The following is a 19,148-nucleotide window of genomic DNA, read 5'->3' as shown; positions in this document are numbered from 1 at the left end:
CCTAGTGTTCAGGATCGCCTGAGTTAAGCCTCCTCTGTGCTGCTGAAGAGATGTATTGGTACAACAGCATTAACACACTTCAAATATAATATAAAAATATCAAATAAAATAAAATTGTATTTTGTCACATGCTCCGAATACAACAGGTGTAGACCTTACTGTGAAATGCTTACTTACAAGCCTGTAAACAACAATGCAGTTTTTAGAAAAGAGTTAAGAAAATATTTACTAAATAAAAGAAAATAAATTAAATAATATACAGGGGGTACCGGTACTGAGTCAATGTGCGGGGTACTGGTTAGTCGAGGTCATTAGTACATGTAGGTAGGGGTAAAGTGACTATGCATAGATAATAAACAGCGAGTAGCAGCAGTGTAAAAACAAAGGGGGAGGGGGCATTTGATTAATTGTTCATCAGTCTTATGGCTTGGGGGTAGAAGCTGTTAAGGAGTCTTTTGGACCTAGACTTGGTGCTCCGGTACCGCTTGCCGTGCAGTAGCAGAGAGAACAGTCTGAGTGTGACTGGGGTGACTGGAGTCTTTCTGAGAATTTTTTGGGCCTTCCTCTGAAATCATGGAATCTAAACCAGCAACACTGTATGTGCAGGTCTCACACGTTGCAAACAGAGACACTGACTATAACGCATCAACCCTCTTCTCTGAAATTAAGAGTAAATTCTTTATTTTGGATTTAAAATAGACCTACCAAATCTCTATCTCCGGTTGACAAAGGACTTCTAGGCAGACGACACACAGGTAATTGTAGAGCAGTCTGTCTGTAAAGAGCACGACCTTCACAAATCCTTCAGTAATGAAGGTAAACCTAATAACCCATGTGGATCACAAACGATGCCCGGCTAAACATGATTAAGTGTCACTGAGCATTGCCTATGACATAAGGAGGGGGGCAGCAAGATGTCCAGTGAGCCCTAATGGGGATGCCAGAAAGACTAAATGGAGGCGATGATGGACAGGAATGGAGAAGCGAGGAGGGGCAAGCTGTTCTGATCCTTCTCTGATAGATCATGTTGATCTTTGTTTGAAGACAATTACAGTGTTTTTTGAATGATGTTTTTGTTTTTAATCAAGCTATTTGTCTAATCCTATAACTTTTGGAAGGATATAATTTGCTACCTACTTCATAAATCTAAACCATACAGATCTATCATCATTTGATCACTATGTTGTTGCAGAAAATTGTCCTGCGCAGCAGGAAATGCAAATAGTAGTGTATTCAAGTTTAAAAAGGTATCTAAAGTTTGTAATTTCCACAAAATATTTCTTGATTTGCCCTAATGAAAAAAGTATCAACGCCTACAAAAATGGCCATTAATTATAATCTACATAATTCACATTGCCTGTTGTTGCAGGATTAAGATAGCATATCTGAACACTGTGACTTAGCATTTAGTTCCTAAAATGCTACTTGAAACGGGACAAGTACGCACATCCATGGTAACACACCTATGATATATTATCATGAATAAGCACACATGGCCCCCCGCCAGATACTTTTCTAAATAGCTTTTTCACATTGTCTAGATAAAAAAACTAAATGGACATTGCAACCTCAATAAGTGACTGTACACCCACACAACCTTCCGGGCTCTGTTTTCTACCATAAGCACTTTAGAATCCATGAATTTCCACTGTGAGCGAGTAGGCTTCTCCCCTGGCCCTGAGAAGAGATCTGTACGTGTCTCTAGCATATGGTGGAATTACAGCTCCAGATTCTCCTGTTTGGGAGGTGGCACCGATGGGAGTGTTGGTGTTTCAATTGAGGATCTCCATCTAATTAAACATCTTCAACAAAGTTAGAACCAGACAGGAGTGGTGCTTAAATATCAGCAAAGCTTCTTTCTCACTCGGACAGATTTAGCCCGTACATGTCTCTCTATGTCCCGGTTGTGTAGACTGTTTCTCAAACTCGGTCCTGGGGCCCCCCTGGATGGAAGTTTAGGTTCTTGCCCTAGCACTACACAGCTGATTCAAATAACCAATTCATCATCAAGCTTTGATTATTTGAATCAGCTGTGTAGTGCTAGGGCATGAACGAAACGTGCCGCTAGGGAGGGCCTGGTGTAGACCATAGCTATTTCATGCTTAGTGTGAAACCATCTCTTCTGAGAACTAATCATTTTCTGCTAAAGAGGGTTTGGGTTTGGTCTTCTATCTTGCCTTTGTGAGATTGTGAGGAGTCGGCAGTTTTGTTGAGATAAAAGGGACTTGCTATTCTGGTTTTAATGATCGTGTAAGGTCAAGGGCTATGAAGGCAGATAATGGCTCATGACCTCTCTGACATCAATAAGGTCTTGAATATAGAAGGAAAGAGTGAGAGACAGGCCTACTCTCCACACTCAGCAGATTAGTGTATAATAGGAGGGCATCACTCTCAGGTTGATGTATCTGCTAAACTTGACCTGCGGTTTTGACATGGTAACGAGAGGCATAATAATTCAACTTCCACCACTCGACATCAGGTTGGCTAAGGTATGCAATCCTACAGCAGTAGATTACTTTTCCAGATCAGAGCTGTGTGTGTGTGTGTGTGTGTGTGTGTGTGTGTGTGTGTGTGTGTGTGTGTGTGTGTGTGTGTGTGCGTGTGCGTGTGCGTGTATGAGCAGTGGCCAGAAATACGGCCGCTGGAGTGGGATTGACTGGACAGCATGAGGCTGCTGGGAAGGGTTACCGTTATGTGCCTTCATGGCCCTGGTACGCATACACAATTTTTTTTCACATGATGTAGGCATTAATACAAATGTACAGTACACTGACTCAAGCGTTCACATTCCGCATGGGTTCACACACAACAGCGTCCTTCCACACTCAATATGACAGCCACTAATTTATACCCCGCCACTGCCAAAGGGTGTGTGTGTGTGTGTGTGTGTACTATATGGGTCGTTCCATCTCAAAAAGCACAAGAAAGAGGATTTCAACATCCACCATCTTAGATTGTTCTGAAATCCTTTCTGTGGTTAGAAACAGATAAGATAAGCATCCTTGCAACATTATTTTGTTGAAAGAACATATAAACTCTATAGAAATTAAGCTAATTGATTGCACCCAAATTGGCCATTTCAATATGTTTCATTCATATAATAGTCAGTAAATATAGTACCCAGCATGCAATTTGGACTAAACCTCTTCGTAACAATGATTAAGCAATGGTCAAAAGCAACCCACGGACTCCCCAAACCACACACCAAGCCCACCCCAATGGCTAGTATACAGTATCAGTACACTAGTGTGAAGCTGCGGCTAGGAGTATTGCTTCTTCATACTATGTATCTATTCTCAGTGAATTTGGTGATGGTTATTTTCCCCTTTTCAGAGAAATGTGTCATTGAAGTTGTCATACAACCTGATACTACCAGAGGCTGACCACTAGATGGTGCTGTTCCTGCTATTAGGTTAAAAAAGTGTGAATCATTTTGACCCCCTTCAATGTTAATTCATGACTGAACCTTTAAATAATAATGATTTATAAATGTATAGTTAAAGTTTACTGTTAGAACAATGCATTTGCCTAAATACATCTCAAATAAAAATAATTTGAAAAATGCTGGAGCACTACTCATTCCTCCTTTCACTTTATTTTCTTTCTTCAGCGCATTTTCTATTGCAGTGATGGCGCTACAAAAGATATTGGTGACCACTTGCAGTGGTTGGTGCCTTATGGGATACCTCTGAATTTTGGCAAGAGTCAGAGTGAGATGTCTCTGTGTCCAGTATGAAGGAATTTAGAGGTAGTTTCGAGAGCCAATGCTAACTGGTGTTAGCGCAATGACTGGAAGTCTATGGGTATCAGATGATACTTGTTTTTGGTACATAACACGTGTCCTCTCTGTTTCGCCAATAAATGCTAAAGCTAATGTGCAGGAATGCTAATCTAATAATGCTAATAATGTTTCTAACTGCAGAAACTATTTCAGAACAATCAGATGGTGGGGGCCATGGCTTGCTGAAATGACATGAAACAACCCATATGTGTTTCAACAGAGATGAAGAGAGAACCGGGGAGAAAGAGAAAGCAGAAGAGAGGGTGAACCAAAAAGTCTAGAAAAAAGGGGAAAGGATGTTGAAGTAGGCTACTCCTGCATGCAAGATTAATGAAAGGCAATAACAAGAAAATTCTGCATGAGATCTTAGTGGTTTGGGGAACACTGTGAGATTTGAATACCATTACACAGAAAGGTTCGCGGGCAAACAACACAATATGAATTTATGAATCCCCTCAAGAGCAATTTAGGCGTCAATGAGAGCACAAAACCACAACAGAAAAACAACAAGCCATTCACGGTTGGAGACCATTAAACCAACAGGCAGGGAGAGAGAAAAACAAAAATACAGACAGACAAACAGACAGACGGACACACGCAGAAAGATAGACAGAAAGCGAGAGAGACTGACAGACAGACCACCCAACCAACCGACAGACAGACATGTCTCTACATCACATGTAGAGACTCCGGGCCTGTGGAGGATGAGTTGTTGGCTAAAGGGGCTCTACTACGGTCTGTAATGGAATTTACCAGGCTAGCACAGTGTGCCATATCCAAAAGCAATAAAAAACATTTGATTTGAACTCTGCAGTGCTGGCTTCATGCAAGGAGAGGGAGGAATAAAGAGATGGAGAGAAGGAGAGAGAGGCAGACTAAAAGAACAACAACCAACAGCTTGCTGGGGCTCCCTGTGTGTCTTCTGTGTGACTGTGTACCTACAGTGCAGTTAGCGTACAAAAACACACTGGAAGTCAGACTTATTACGCTGGCACAGAGAACTAAGTAGGGCAACCAGAAGTACTACCACAGCTGTAGTTAAGGAGAAACAGATTTAGTCATGGCTACCATAACACAAGAGCAAATGCTAACCTTGGCACATTGCATCAACCAGGTTTACAGTGGATCAGGCAACACTGGATGCCTTACTTGTACATTTTGGTATTGTAGTCAACAGAAAGTGTCTGGTATTGTACGTTTTTGGTATTGTAGTTAACAGAAAGTGTCTGGTATTGTACGTTTTTGGTATTGTAGTCAACAGAAAGTGTCTGGTATTGTAGTCAACAGAAAGTGTCTGATATTGTACGTTTTGGTATTGTAGTCATCAGAAAGTGCCTGGTATTGTACATTTTGGTATTGCAGTCAACAGAATGTGTCTGGTATTGCAGTCAACAGAAAGTGTCTGGTATTGTACATTTTGGTATTGTAGTCAACAGAAAGTGTCTGGGATTGTAAGTTTTGCTATTGTACAATAAATTCCCTCACCAAGCTCTATCAAATCTCTACAACCACAGCACGACGTGTTATGTCACCATGCTGGTCTCTTTCAAAAGCCCATTCATATGCACAGCCCACCACAGGCTAGTGCTAAGAGTTTCTCTCTCTCCCACTCAAAGTACTCTCAGCCCCAGAGAGAGGTGTGCTGCAGCGAGTCAAGCCACGCCGTACTGTGCGGTGCTAGACTGGGCTAGGCTGGACAGGGTGAGCAGACGGTTTCAGTGTCTCCACAAGGAGAACCTGTCAGTGAGTCTTGGAGGGCTATTGTCCTCACCATGTAAGTGCTGAATACACACACACACTCCTTCAAACACACACACTGCTCCCTCTCACATTGCACAATGTCTTCATCTATCACGGCCGGGGACACCAGACCAGGCAATCTCTCTTCCTCATGTCTATCCGCCATCTCCTGTTATCATTCTATCTTCCATTCTCACTCCAAGGGCAGCTCCGCATTCCTCATATTTTAGTTTGATGCCTTGTTGACGTGCTGTCTCCCCCCCCACCCCTTCAAATCGCTCTCTCGGTCTGATGTCTACTCCTCCAACTCCCCCGCCCCTCCACAATGTAAAGACATGAGGAGAGAAATCCCATTTGGAGCCTAATCCAGTACAGATCAGTGACTTAGAGCCATTAATGCCCAGGTAAATCTTTCTATCCTGCAAGACTGAGGAGTGAAACAGCCTCCACAAGCACACTCCTCAAGAGTCAGCCTGTTAAACAAGCGGCCGTGGTGGGGAGGTATACAACTGACGGACGGGAGTTAATAAATTGCATTTAATCATGACAGCGTTAAATCTGTTGGAGGGAGGGATGGTGATGGAGGGAGGAAAGACAGAAGGGAGGAGAGAGGGAGTATGAGAGAGGGTGAGCGTATCCCCGGGAGATGCAGAGGGGTGCGCATCTATCAAACGCGCACGGCTCTGTGCTCGTCGCCAGCGGCGGGGGCTGCAGTCAACTTCAGGAAATAAGAAAATGATTAAATGTGATTTAATGTCACGCGCCACGCGGGGAAAAAGCACATCTGTCAGCCGGAGAATGATGTTATTACACCTTCCTCTCTCTCACGCTCACTCACTTTATCCTACTCTTTCTATCTCACTATTAGAGTCAGATATCTGTTTCCTCTTTCCATCCTCTTTCTTCCCATCTCTCTTTCTGGCCCTCTCCGTTATTCACCTTGCTCCTTCTTTCCATTTCATACTGAGAGATTTCAAAACGATTGTGACCACTGGACTGGACAGGATTGAAATACTGTAGGAGTTGATAGAACTCTGATTAAACACAGAGCTGCTCGAGCGCCTGTCTACTACACCTTTCAACACAGTCAGAAATACATGTGTCGTTTCTGGCTCTACTGTTGTTCAAACACATTCAAACAGTGTCCTTCACGGAGGATGCACAGATCTGAGCCAAAACCTTTACACACTGCCCCCTCCATTCCACTCTTCTGCACTGCACCCATCACTGTACTTACCCTGGCACTTTCCACCGTTAGTGGGGTCTCCATGGTAACCAGGCATGCAGGTCTGGCACTGCAGTCCAGTGGTCAAGTTCCTGCACTGCTCACAAGCACTGCCATTGACACAGGTACTGTGGCCATTACACTGGCAGGCTGGGAAAGAGAGAGAGATTAACAATGAGTGTTGTTATGTGGAGGGGGTGTATAGCTTTATGTCCGAAGCCAAAGGAATAAAATAAACGTGAATGTATTTATGTTTATTTATGGTTGCATTGAGGTGCTACATGATGGGAGTTGTAATGAGTTTTTGTGTGAGCGTAGTTACATGGGTCGACGTACCTAGGTGTATGCATGCATGCGTTTTTCTCTGTGTGTGTGTGTGTGTTGACTCACCAGGGCAGTGGATGTAGGCCCAGTCGAACCCTTTATCTCTGGGGCAAAGACCAGGCTCCAGTAACATGTCTCGGGAACTCTCCCTTTCTCTGGTCTGTCTGGAGGGGCTCTTCATGGGCCCGCGGTATGAACCCTCCATACACTGGCCTTTCCCTGTGTTAGTGGGGTCTCCACACCAGCCACATTCTGCCTGATCCAAACACTGGCCACACGTCCTCAGGCCCGAACAGTTCTGAGCTAGAAGGGGAGAATGAGACCAAGAGAGAGAGAGAGATTATTTAGACACATTTACACTGAACAAAAATATAAACGAAACATGTAAAGTGTTGGTCCCACGTTTCATGAGCTGAAATAAAAGATCCCAGAAATGTTCCATACACACAAAAAAATGTGTTTACATCCTTGTTCGTGAGCATTTCTCCTTAGCCAAGAAAATCCATCCACCTGACAGGTGTGGCATATCAAGAATCTGATTAAACAGTAGGATCATAACACAGGTGCAACTTGTGCTGGGGACAATAAAAGGCCACTCTAAAATGTGCAGTTTTGTCACACAACACAATGCCACAGATGTCTCAAGTTTTGAGGGAGCGTGCAATTGGCATGCTGACTGCAGGAATGTCCACATCAGGCTTCTTCACCTGCTAGATCGTCTGAGACGAGATACCCAGACAGCTGATGAAACTGTGGGTTTGCACATCATCCGAACAATTTCTGCACAAACTGTCAGAAACAGTCTCAGGGAAGCTAATCTGCGTGCTCGTCGTCCTCACCAGGGTCTTAACCTGACTGCGGTTTGACTTCGTAACTGAAGTCTTGGATGGCGACTGGCACGCTGGAGAAGTGAGCTGTTCATGGATGAATCCTGGTTTCAACTGTTCCGTGCTGATGGCGTTGTGTGGGCGATAGGTTTGCTGGTGTCAACATTGTGAGCAGAGCGTTCCAAGGTGGCAGTGGGGTTATGGTATGGGCAGGCATAAGCTACAGACAACAAACACAATTGCATCTGCTGCCATCACCTCATGTTTCAGCATGGTAATGCACGGCCCCATGTCGCAAGGATCTGTACACAATTCCTGGAACCTGAAAATGGCCCAGGTCTTCCATGGCCTACATACTCACCACCCATTGAGCATGTTCGGGATGCTCTGGGTCGAGGTGTAAGACAGTGTGTTCCAGTTCCCGCCAATATCCAGCATCTTCGCCCAGCCATTGAAGAGGAGTGGGACAACATTCCACAGGCCAAAATCAACAGCCCGATCAACTCTATGCAAAGGAGATGTGTCGTGCTGCATGAGGCAAATGGTGGTCATACCAGATACTGACTGTTTTTCTGATCTATGCCCCTATATTATTTGTTAAGGTATTTGTGACCAACAGATGTATATATGTATTCATGTGAAATCCATAGATTAGGGCCTAATGGATTTTTTTTTCAATAGACTGATTTCCTTACATGAACTGTAAATCTTTGAAATAGTTTCACGTTTTGTTTATATTTTTGTTCAGCGTATTTAGACACATTGTAAAGTCCCTTATAGAATACTTGGCTGCTATTGATAACATTAATCAGTAGTATAAGTAAGCACTGTTACATCCATCCACCTAAACAACACATAAATAAAGTAGACATTTGTTACTCATTACTTAATTCATTCTCTTGGCAGTGGGAGGTAATGCTCTCCAACACTTTCTTAGACAGCCACTGACTCTTAATCTAATAGCCAGCTTATTCATTATTTAATGGATGAGAGGGTGGGGGATACATTTACGGTTTTTCATTTAGAGAGAAATGATTCCCAACTTTAGGACAATGGGGTATTTTTGTATTGAAAATTAGTGTTATTGAGCCAAGGTTATCAAGAGCTGCCGGGGTTATCAAGAGCTGCCGGGGTTATCAAGAGCTGCCGGGGTTATCAAGAACTGCCGAGGTTATCAAGGCTTGAGTTGAAAAAGTGTGTTTATCATGGTGCTGTAAGCCCTTATCAAGGTTATCAAGAGCTGCCGGGGTTATCAAGAGCTGCCGGGGTTATCAAGAGCTGCCGGGGTTATCAAGAACTGCCGGGGTTATCAAGGCTTGAGTTGAAAAAGTGTGTTTATCATGGTGCTGTAAGCCCTTATCATGTACACCCTCTTCACTTCATCTATTGAAAGCTGTACTCTGACTCAGACCTTCCAACCAAAGAGTGACATTTTGCAAGCATTACATTTTAGCAAACGTGCCTTTGTTCAGTCTATCAGAGAAGGGAGAGGGCTGCGGGTGGCAGCCATATTGGAACCCGTCGGACTGTCTGACAAAAGCTTCTGACGTACATATACAGTGGGGTAAAAAAGTATTTAGTCAGCCACCAATTGTGCAAGTTCTCCCACTTAAAAAGATGAGGCCTGTCATTTTCTTCATAGGTACACTTCAACTATGACAGACAAAATGAGAAGAAAAATATCCAGAAAATCACATTGTAGGATTTTTAATGAATTTATTTACAAATTATGGTGGAAAATAGGTATTTGGTCACCTACAAACAAGCAAGATTTCTGGCTCTCACAGACCTGTAACTTCTTTAAGAGGCTCCTTTGTCCTCACCTCGTTACCTGTATTAATGGCACCTGTTTGAACTTGTTATCAGTATAAAAGACACCTGTCCACAACCTTAAACAGTCACACTCCAAACTCCACTATGGCCAAGACCAAAGAGCTGTCAAAGGACACCAGAAACTAAATTGTAGACCTGCACCAGGCTGGGAAGACTGAATCTGCAATAGGTAAGCAGCTTGGTTTGAAGAAATCATCTGTGGGAGCAATTATTAAGAAATGGAAGACATACAAGACCACTGATAATCTCCCTCGGTCTGGGACTCCACGCAAGATCTTACCCCGTGGGGTCAAAATGATCACAAGAACGGTGAGCAAAAATCCCAGAACCACACGGGGGGACCTAGTGAATGACCTGCAGAGAGCTGGGACCAAAGTAACAAAGCCTACCATCAGTTACACACTACGCCGCCAGGGACTCAAATCCTGCAGTGCCAGACGTGTCCCCCTGCTTAAGCCAGTACATGTCCAGGCCCGTCTGAAGTTTGCTAGAGAGCATTTGGATGATCCAGAAGAAGATTGGGAGAATGTCATATGGTCAGATGAAACCAAAATATAACTTTTTGGTAAAAACTCAACTCGTCGTGTTTGGAGGACAAAGAATGCTGAGTTGCATCCAAAGAACACCATACCTACTGTGAAGCATGGGGGTGGAAACATCATGCTTTGGGGCTGTTCTTCTGCAAAGGGACCAGGATGACTGATCCGTGTAAAGGAAAGAATGAATGGGGCCATGTATCGTGAGATTTTGAGTGAAAACCTCCTTCCATCAGCAAGGGCATTGACGATGAAATGTGGCTGGGTCTTTCAGCATGACAATGATTCCAAACACACTGACCGGGCAACGAAGGAGTGTCTTCGTAAGAAGCATTTCAAGGTCCTGGAGTGGCCTAGCCAGTCTCCAGTTCTCAAACCCATAGAAAATCTTTGGGGGGAGTTGAAGGTCTGTGTTGCCCAGCAACAGCCCCAAAACATCACTGCTCTAGAGGAGAACTGCATGGAGGAATGGGCCAAAATACCAGCGTGTGAAAACAGTGTGTGAAAACCTTGTGAAGACTTACAGAAAACATTTGACCTCTGTCATTGCCAACAAAGGGTATATAACAAAGTATTGAGATAAACTTTTGTTATTGACCAAATACATATTTTCCACCATAATTTGCAAATAAATTCATAAAAAATCCTACAATGTGATTTTGTGGATTTTTTTTCTTCTCATTTTGTCTGTCATAGTTGAAGTGTACCTATGATGAAAATTATAGGCCTCTCATCTATTTAAGTGGGAGAACTTGCACAATTGGAGGCTGACTAAATACTTTTTTGCCCCACTGTACATAGAGTACCAATTTAGTTAAAGTGACTAAATATAATCTTCACCGCCTGTCCTTGATGAAGCATAGTAGTCACATCACAATGAAGGCTATTTCATTAGTACCACCTCCATCCTCCTTTATACGCTTATACTCTTTTATATGTATATACTATTGCTAATACTATTTTTATAAACCATTTTTATGTATTTATTTTATACTATGGCTGAATCTGCACAATTCAAACACTTGCCCCCCCCCAATCTTAAATATTGTACTATAAATGATGCATTCCTGTATTATACTTAAGCTAAAATGTTTATTCTATTCTACTGATCCATTTACTTTATGTCCGCGTCCTTATCATTATTACTTCTTCTTGTTGTTGCATTGCCGACAAGGAACTTGCAAGTAAGCATTTCGTTGGGCGGTTTATACCATGTGTATCCTGTAAGTACAACCAACAAGATTTAAAACTTGAAATGTTAGCTTGACCGCTTCTTTCCTAAATAAATTGAATTCCTTTCCAGAAACGTTGTCTCTTGAGGATGCATTGGTATTCGTGCAATGTTTCTGACATTCAAGCAAACCATGTGATATTACATGTTTTACTGCATTCAATGCTTACAAAGAAATGTTCAATCCATAACTTATGGATTCAGAAGCAGAGGTGAGCTTGGTGGGTCAGTTAAATCTGTTTTCTTTGACAACATCTGAGAGTTTATTCAGGTTTGGCCATCATGGAGTAGCTAAACAAGTCAACTGGTTGTGAGCACAACAACATGAACAAATAGCTGTGAAGCACGGTTGAAGTAGGAAACACAAGGTAACTCAACAAGAACCCATAAGAGACCAAAAGGTATGAGAAAGTTCCAAGATGTTCTCTTCCGTTGCCGTGTGGAGTTTGCTGAGTGAATGGTAGAATTTGCATTTTTGCTACTATTTCCATAAGCAGAAAAAGTGTTTGTTGAATTTTCTCCCCAAATGCTGTGCTTCAGAGTCTATCCCTGTTGCATTATTCAACCATGGTGCTGATTCATTTCTAGGTTCTCCTGTCTTTTTCTCCAACCACAATCTTGTGCTTCACAATTACAAACACAGAGGCTCTCCTCTTCCCTCTCCCAGCCTCAGAGAGGCAGTAGAGTTTGCAGTGTGGAAATATTATCTTCCTAAACTCAAACAGCTTTTAAGGCTTTCTGAAGGGCTCTTGTATTTGTTTAAAGATAAAGCGAAAATGCCAGTCCAAGTAGCAAGAACCAAATAGCATAATCCCTCATTTTAAAGGTTTACTCATACCAGAGACGATAGTTCAATAAGCGATCATATGGGGCTACAAACTCAAAATATTTCATCATTCTGACATCTACTTCATACTTCAGGAGGTTCATACCCTGTCCTCGTTAATATTCTGTCTTTTTCCATTGTGTGTTGAGAACTATTTAAATAAACATAACCCAGCCCACACTCTGTCGGTCACAGAACAGAAGCCTATGTGGTACAGTACAACACCTCCATAGATATGCAGTATTGCTCTCTCAACCAATCCTGGGCTTGTCTTTGGAACAGCTTATCTTTAAATAACTGTTAACGACTTTTCTCCTGCTCTGTGACAGATCTCTGAATGAAGCATCTGTAGGGAAACTAGAGTGATGTTCTATTGCTACGCCGAAACATAAGCTACGTGGATAGTCACCCCTTGAAATGTCCTTGGGTAAGGAATGTTTAGGGGATTTTAAAGTCCCTCAGTCGAGCACCCGATTCCCTTTATGTTCATGCTGAGCTGAAGCGCATTTGGGTCCACATTTCTTTCCATTGCTACATAGCATTCTGTGTGAGCTCAAAGCACAAGGCGGAAGATGGTTGATTGCTAAATGAACATATGCAAGTGTTGGTCAGGTTAATACTGCTGGAGATTTGGGTGGGGTGGTGTGCCAGGCAGATGGATGGGGATGGAAAATCACTGAGATGCGTGAGCTCTGCCCTTGTGTGTGTGTGTGTGTGTGTGTGTGTGTGTGTGTGTGTGTGTGTGTGTGTGTGTGTAGGTATGCTGAACCTAACTAAAGAGAGCAGGGCCGGGCTGTGTTCTAATTACCTGCTGAAATATGACCTCAACGCGGAGAAAGACCATTTCCAGGAGCAGCAGCAGAATCACATTGTGTTCAGGGGGACATTCTTTCAGGAGCACAGCCAGATTGGAGTCGCTGACCTCCCCCGGGCCTTTCAAGATAAATACATCCTGTGGCTACTGGCTAGTACACCAAAAAGTTAATCTTGCTTCCTGTTTCTCCCAATATCCCCTCAAAACCAAAAGACAAGTAACCACCTACCTAAAAAGATATGGAAAGGGGGATGTGGATGGAGAAATGGCACCCTTGAGGGGGAAATCTTGGCAAGGATGTTCAACTGAAGTGAACAGGCAAAGAACATACACAGATGGAGTTGAATAATAATTACATTTTGTATATTTGTTCTCTCCCTACAAAACCCCTAAACTTGATGAAATAATCCAAAGGCGAACTATGACATTCCTTTAAATTAACATGTTGAAAACAAAAACACATTAGCACAATGACACATTGTGTTTTGCTGTTACACTACATTTCTTTATCTCTACGTTCTGAAGCCAAAAGCCTGATATGGGCTTCGCATACACACCGACGCTACATCAACTGATTTACATTTTGATTGGATCCATATTGTCAGGCTTCCGTGAGTTGCATCACTCTGGAGGACAATAAAAGCAATAGTACAATTTGCCTAATTACATTCCCCAAGCAAATTATGTGACCATGGCAAAATGTGGTGAAAGCTCTTTCCCCATTTCTTTAATTGTTCACATGACGGAAAGTGGTAAAACAGAATCCATAGCCGGCTGCCAGCATGTTGCTCCTTGCGTCGGACTATAAGAACAGAAACTCACAACGTGTTATTGCTGGTACCAACATCTGCTTGACATGAGTTTCAAAAGTGCCACTGTGTAAAACACATATCTTGTTTATGTGCACCTATCTCTCTCAGCAAAGACAGGGAGTTATCTGACACAACAGGATCTATATATCAAGATCAGACCTTTAACGGAGGGCTTTTAGAGCAAAGGAAACACTAACAGCGGGGCATATACTTTTCATCGAGTTGGATGCACGTCGATACGTTATTGATTTTCCCATAGTACCCAGGGACAGGTACCAGGGTGGAATACGCCTAAGGGTCTAGGGAAGTGGAAGCACCTGACTGACTGTAGAGCACAATGAGTCCGCAAACATCCAAGGGTGTCTGATCTCACGGAGCAACACTAACCCTGAGGACTCCACTACTATAACACAGGAGCTGTGACTCTTTTGAACAGAGTGTGTGTGAGTGTGAGCATGAGCGTGAGAGAGAGCGAGAGACTGTTTGCAATAATCTATTTGCCCCGCATTCCTTTGGCGGTTGTGTTGAAGATACGCACACAGTGGAAGCTGAACATTTTGACCTGTATACTCACAGACGCAGTCTCCAGTCTGCCACTCCAGACACTGTCCGTAGGGGAAGGAGATGACGTAGGCGTTGGAGTCCACACAGCGCTGGGTGCTGCTGCACCACATACACTCCATGGCCTGGCTGGTGCAGTTGGCACAGGTGGTGCGCAGGGAGCAGGGCACCTTACACGGGCGGGCACTCTGATTGGGGCTCACTGTGGAAAGGTGAAAATAAAATCATATTTTTAAATAACGAATGTGCCCAGCCTGAAAGTCATGCTAAAAATAATCTGTGGGAGTTGATGTACATTTGCACTGCCTCTAAAGCATAGACATCTTATCTCAACCTTGGACAGCAGGTATACCCATAACCATTCATGTACCATTTATTACATTAAATGAGTCATTTAACCCAAGAGCAGACGGTAAACAATAGTAATTTCCTCCCTCAGTCCGACCCCATCATTTTGAGCTGATTTAGGCAGGTTGTATCGAAGTGGAAGACAACTCCTCAGTGGTGGAGGAAACAGAAAAGTAATAAGAAACAGCAGGATGTCTTTGGTTACCCATTTCCACTCTCTGTCAGTGCAAAGTCGCGCTATGGGAAGTACGGCGGCCAAAACTGCACATTTGAGGCCTCATTTTCTTCGGCTCCCCAGCTATTCTGGGCTCCTAAATGAGTCCAAGCATGGTTCAGTGCGGCTAAAAGCGGACAAAATAAGACAGTGAGTCAGACGGGCCGGCTGGTGTTTCCAGTTTCCCTGAATGCGTGAGAGGGACAGTCGGTCACTGAGGGGCCATGATGGGAAGGAAGGTCCGCCACTGTTAAACAGTGGTAGAAAAAGTAACCAATTAAAATACTTGAGTAAAAGTAAAGACGCCTTAATAGAAAATGATTCAAGTAAAAGTGAAAGCCACCCAGTGAAATACTAGTTGAGTAAAAGTATAAAAGTACAGTATTTGGTTTTAAATATAATTAAGTATCAAAAGTAAAAGTATACATCTTTTCACATTCCTTATATAAAGCAAACCAGACGGCACAGTTTTCTTGTTTTAAAATGTACGGATAGCACACTCCAACACTCAGACATCATTTACAAACAAAGCATTTGTGTTTAGTGAGTTAGCCAGATGAGAGGCAATAGGGATGACCAGGGATGTTCTCTTAATAAGTGTGTGAATTGGACCATTTGCCTGTCCTGCTAAACATTTGAAATGTAACGAGTACTTTTGATTGTCAAGTAAAATGTATGGAGTAAAACGTACATATTTTCTTTAGGAATGTAGTGAAGTAAAAGTTGTCAAAAATATAAATAGTAAAGTAAAGTACAGATACCCCAAAAAACGACTTAAGTAGTACTTTAAAGTATTTGTACTTAAGTACTTTACACCACTGCTGTCAAACACTCCAGGCTATGATCTTCTCCAGTCATAAGGATGCTCTTCCTAAAACAATATCTCCCCACTAACACTCTGTCACCTTTTAAATTCTCAAGTGAATTTGGCTCCTTGTCGATGATGATTGTAAACTTTTCTCTCTAATTCAGAAGTGCCTGATTGAGCTTTAGAATAATGAGAGCATCCTGTCGGGCTGTATCACCGCCTGGTACGGCAACTGCTCCACCCACAACCGTAAGGCTCTCCAGAGGGTAGTGAGGTCTGCACAACGCATCACCAGGGGCAAACTACCTGCCCTCCAGGACACGTACACCACCAGATGTCACAGGAAGGCCATAAAGATCATCAAGGACAACAACCACCCGAGCCACTGCCAGTTCACCCCGCTATCATCCAGAAGGCGAGGTCAGAACAGGTGCATTAAAGCAGGGACCGAGAGACTGAAAAACAGCTTCTATCTCAAGGCTATCAGACTGTTAAACAGCCACCACTAACATTGAGTGGCTGCTGCCAACATACTGACTCAAATCCAGCTCACTTTAATAATGGAAATTGATGTAAAAAAATGTATCACTAGCCACTTTAAACAATGCCTCTTAATATAATGTTTACATACCCTACATTACTCATCTCATATGTATATACTGTACTCGATACCATCTACTGCATCTTGCCTATGCTGTTCTGTACATCACTCATTCATATATCTTTATGTACATATTCTTTATCCCATTACACTTGTGTGTATAAGGTAGTAGTTGTGGAATTGTTAGGTTAGATTACTTGTTGGTTATTAATGCATTGTCGGAACTAGAAGCACAAGCATTTTGCTACACAAGCATTTCGCTACACTCGCACTAACCATGTGTATGTGACAAATACAATTTGATTTGATTTTATAATCATGTTCAAGGGAGGCCTCATGGAATTTACAAGGGTTACAGGTGCCTTTGAGAATTAGTCTCTATTATTCAATCACCATCACCTTCATTCTTCTTCAGCTCTCCTTCCCTTTCCCTCCCTCCCTATCCCTCTTCTCCCAGTCCCTCTCTCACCGACTGGTTTTTCACAGATGAGTCCATCAGTTGTGGCGGTGCAGGGGTTGGCCTTGAGCCCTGCCACCTCTACCCTCTCCAGGTAAGCACAGAAGCCTGAGTCGCTGGGCTCCCCGGGCAGCCACTGCAGAGAGGAGTTGGTGAAGGGAGACATGTCCTCCCAGCCCCAGTACGAGATGTTGATCTTCCTTAGGCCCACCCACGGTGCTAACTTCTACAGGACAGAGAGGGGAGAGGAAGAGGAAGAGGTAGGCGAGAGGGGGAGGAGAAAATGGATGGGGAAAGAGGGGAAGAGAAAGATGAAAGAATGAAGAATATGAGAGAGAGAGAGAGAGAGAGAGAGAGAGAGAGAGAGAGAAGGGAGAGAGGGAGGTTAAAATCCTGAAATCTAAGATAAGAATTCTCTCTATTCTCCATAGTATGTTGAGGGACACTAAAGAGTATGAAAACATGTTATTCCTTTCTCAACATAAATCATACATATTTGATTCATGCAATGATTATGTGAAATCTTAAATCAAACCGTTGGGAAAATTGCTATAATTACAGTGAAAGTTCTCGACCTCAGACTTATAGCCAACACCAATCCATAAAACCAAGACAGGCCAGAGTCATTAAACTAAGGTATTTATTTTGACTTTTAAAAATGTCTGTGTGTTTGAGTTATTTCTTAAATGGGCAATAATGTCTCAAAAGTTTTACCTGTAATAAATTGTTAATTAGCCAGCTAACACCGGCTATGATCTATCACACAGTAAAAATTTATGAGAGCATAAAATTTGAGTAATCGAAGGAGACTGCCGTGATTCAAGTCCTGAAAAAACGTGTTGCTGCACACTAAAATGCACTTTAATTCAAAATTCCTATTACAGGCCGCAACTGGGATGGAAAATAATTAATTTCTTGGGGGGAAAAGCAAACTGATTATTGTAGCCAATGAGAGCATCAGCTACTTCCAAATAACTGTCAGAAAAAAAGCTGAGAGGAGGGAAAACTGTTGCCTCTACATCCTAAAACAACCAAGGTGAGCTTTATTATTAAGAATAGTGTTCATCTTCAAAGAACAAACAGAAGCTGCTGAAACACTCCACCCCAAAACCATAGCGAGAGATCCTCTTGCTCGATTTTTTAATTAACGGCACCAGTCAAACACCAGTCACATATTTGCTCCTGCATATCCTCCTGACAGCGCAATCACTGGAAAAGTCAGCATGTGTGGTGGGGATATAAACAGGGAGTGTGACTCTTGAGAAAACAAATATAAGTTTGGTTGGGATCATGGAAATCTAGTCTAGATGTACATGTAAACACTGGATCAGATGTGGGCTGATTCAGCAGTAAATAAGCTAAGACTTCAACATGTGTTCAACATGTTTGGTTTCAGATTATCATGGGGTAAGTTTCATGAGGTCTGGCATGGCCATTCCTCAGGCCTTCGACATGGCCATTCCTCAGGCCTTCGACATGGCCATTCCTCAGGCCTTCGACATGGCCATTCCTCAGGCCTTCGACATGGCCATTCCTCAGGCCTTCGACATGGAAAAGTACATTCCATATCATAGTCCTTGATAAAGTACAATGTTTAAAACAACACACTATTTTAAACAGAGGCGTTTCCCTTACCTTCTCTTGTAGCTGGTACTTCTGCAGCTCGTCCAGTACAAAGTCCACCTGCTTGGCGGTGGTGAGGGAGGCTATGTTCCCATCCAGGTTCTTACAGTAGTGCTGGGCATTGTCATAGCTCTCCCTGCTGGAGTTGATCCTGAGGCAAGCCTCCCCAACATGATGCCAGCCTTCCCCACAGAGCTGAGCTGTGGACAGGGAGAGAACAGTAATTTAGACCCAGGCTTCTGACTGTGTTGGGCCACACAATTGGATGGTGAACAGACTTCACACAACTGGAAGACTCAACACCCCTCAAGGATCTCAACTACATTTGATATGCATCTCACTTCTCACACATAAGCAAGTATGTCGCTAATATAAAAGCAGTCGATAGACAAATATCTTGTAAAAAATTAGGAACTCAGTCGGCATCTCAACTTACTGTTCAGAATTAGAATAGTAAAACACATTCTAACAAAAAATGTGGTAGTGCATCAGCAGTTTTTCTCAGGGGCCCCCCATTGATTGTGTTAGTCACTCTCACTCGGATATCATATGAACATGGAATATTTCATTGCAAATGTGTAGAATTG

General features: G+C 42.8%; 1 protein-coding gene across 1 annotated transcript in view; it reads right to left on the bottom strand.

The window, feature by feature from the left end:
• LOC135512267 (attractin-like protein 1) overlaps window positions 1-19,148 on the bottom strand; it is a 334,131-nt gene that overhangs the window by 213,117 nt on the left and 101,866 nt on the right. The window contains exons 16-20 of the mRNA XM_064934112.1: window positions 18,574-18,761; window positions 16,951-17,164; window positions 14,524-14,712; window positions 7,137-7,373; window positions 6,759-6,896 (exon numbers count right to left, since the gene is read on the bottom strand). Coding sequence (XP_064790184.1) covers window positions 6,759-6,896; window positions 7,137-7,373; window positions 14,524-14,712; window positions 16,951-17,164; window positions 18,574-18,761 — 966 coding nt within the window. The remainder of the gene's footprint in view (window positions 1-6,758; window positions 6,897-7,136; window positions 7,374-14,523; window positions 14,713-16,950; window positions 17,165-18,573; window positions 18,762-19,148) is intronic.

This window comes from Oncorhynchus masou, chromosome 24 (genome assembly GCF_036934945.1).
Source record: "Oncorhynchus masou masou isolate Uvic2021 chromosome 24, UVic_Omas_1.1, whole genome shotgun sequence".
Taxonomy (NCBI): domain Eukaryota; kingdom Metazoa; phylum Chordata; class Actinopteri; order Salmoniformes; family Salmonidae; genus Oncorhynchus; species Oncorhynchus masou.
Note: the sequence above shows the minus strand (reverse complement) of the source record. Positions and strands in the feature narration are given on the sequence as shown.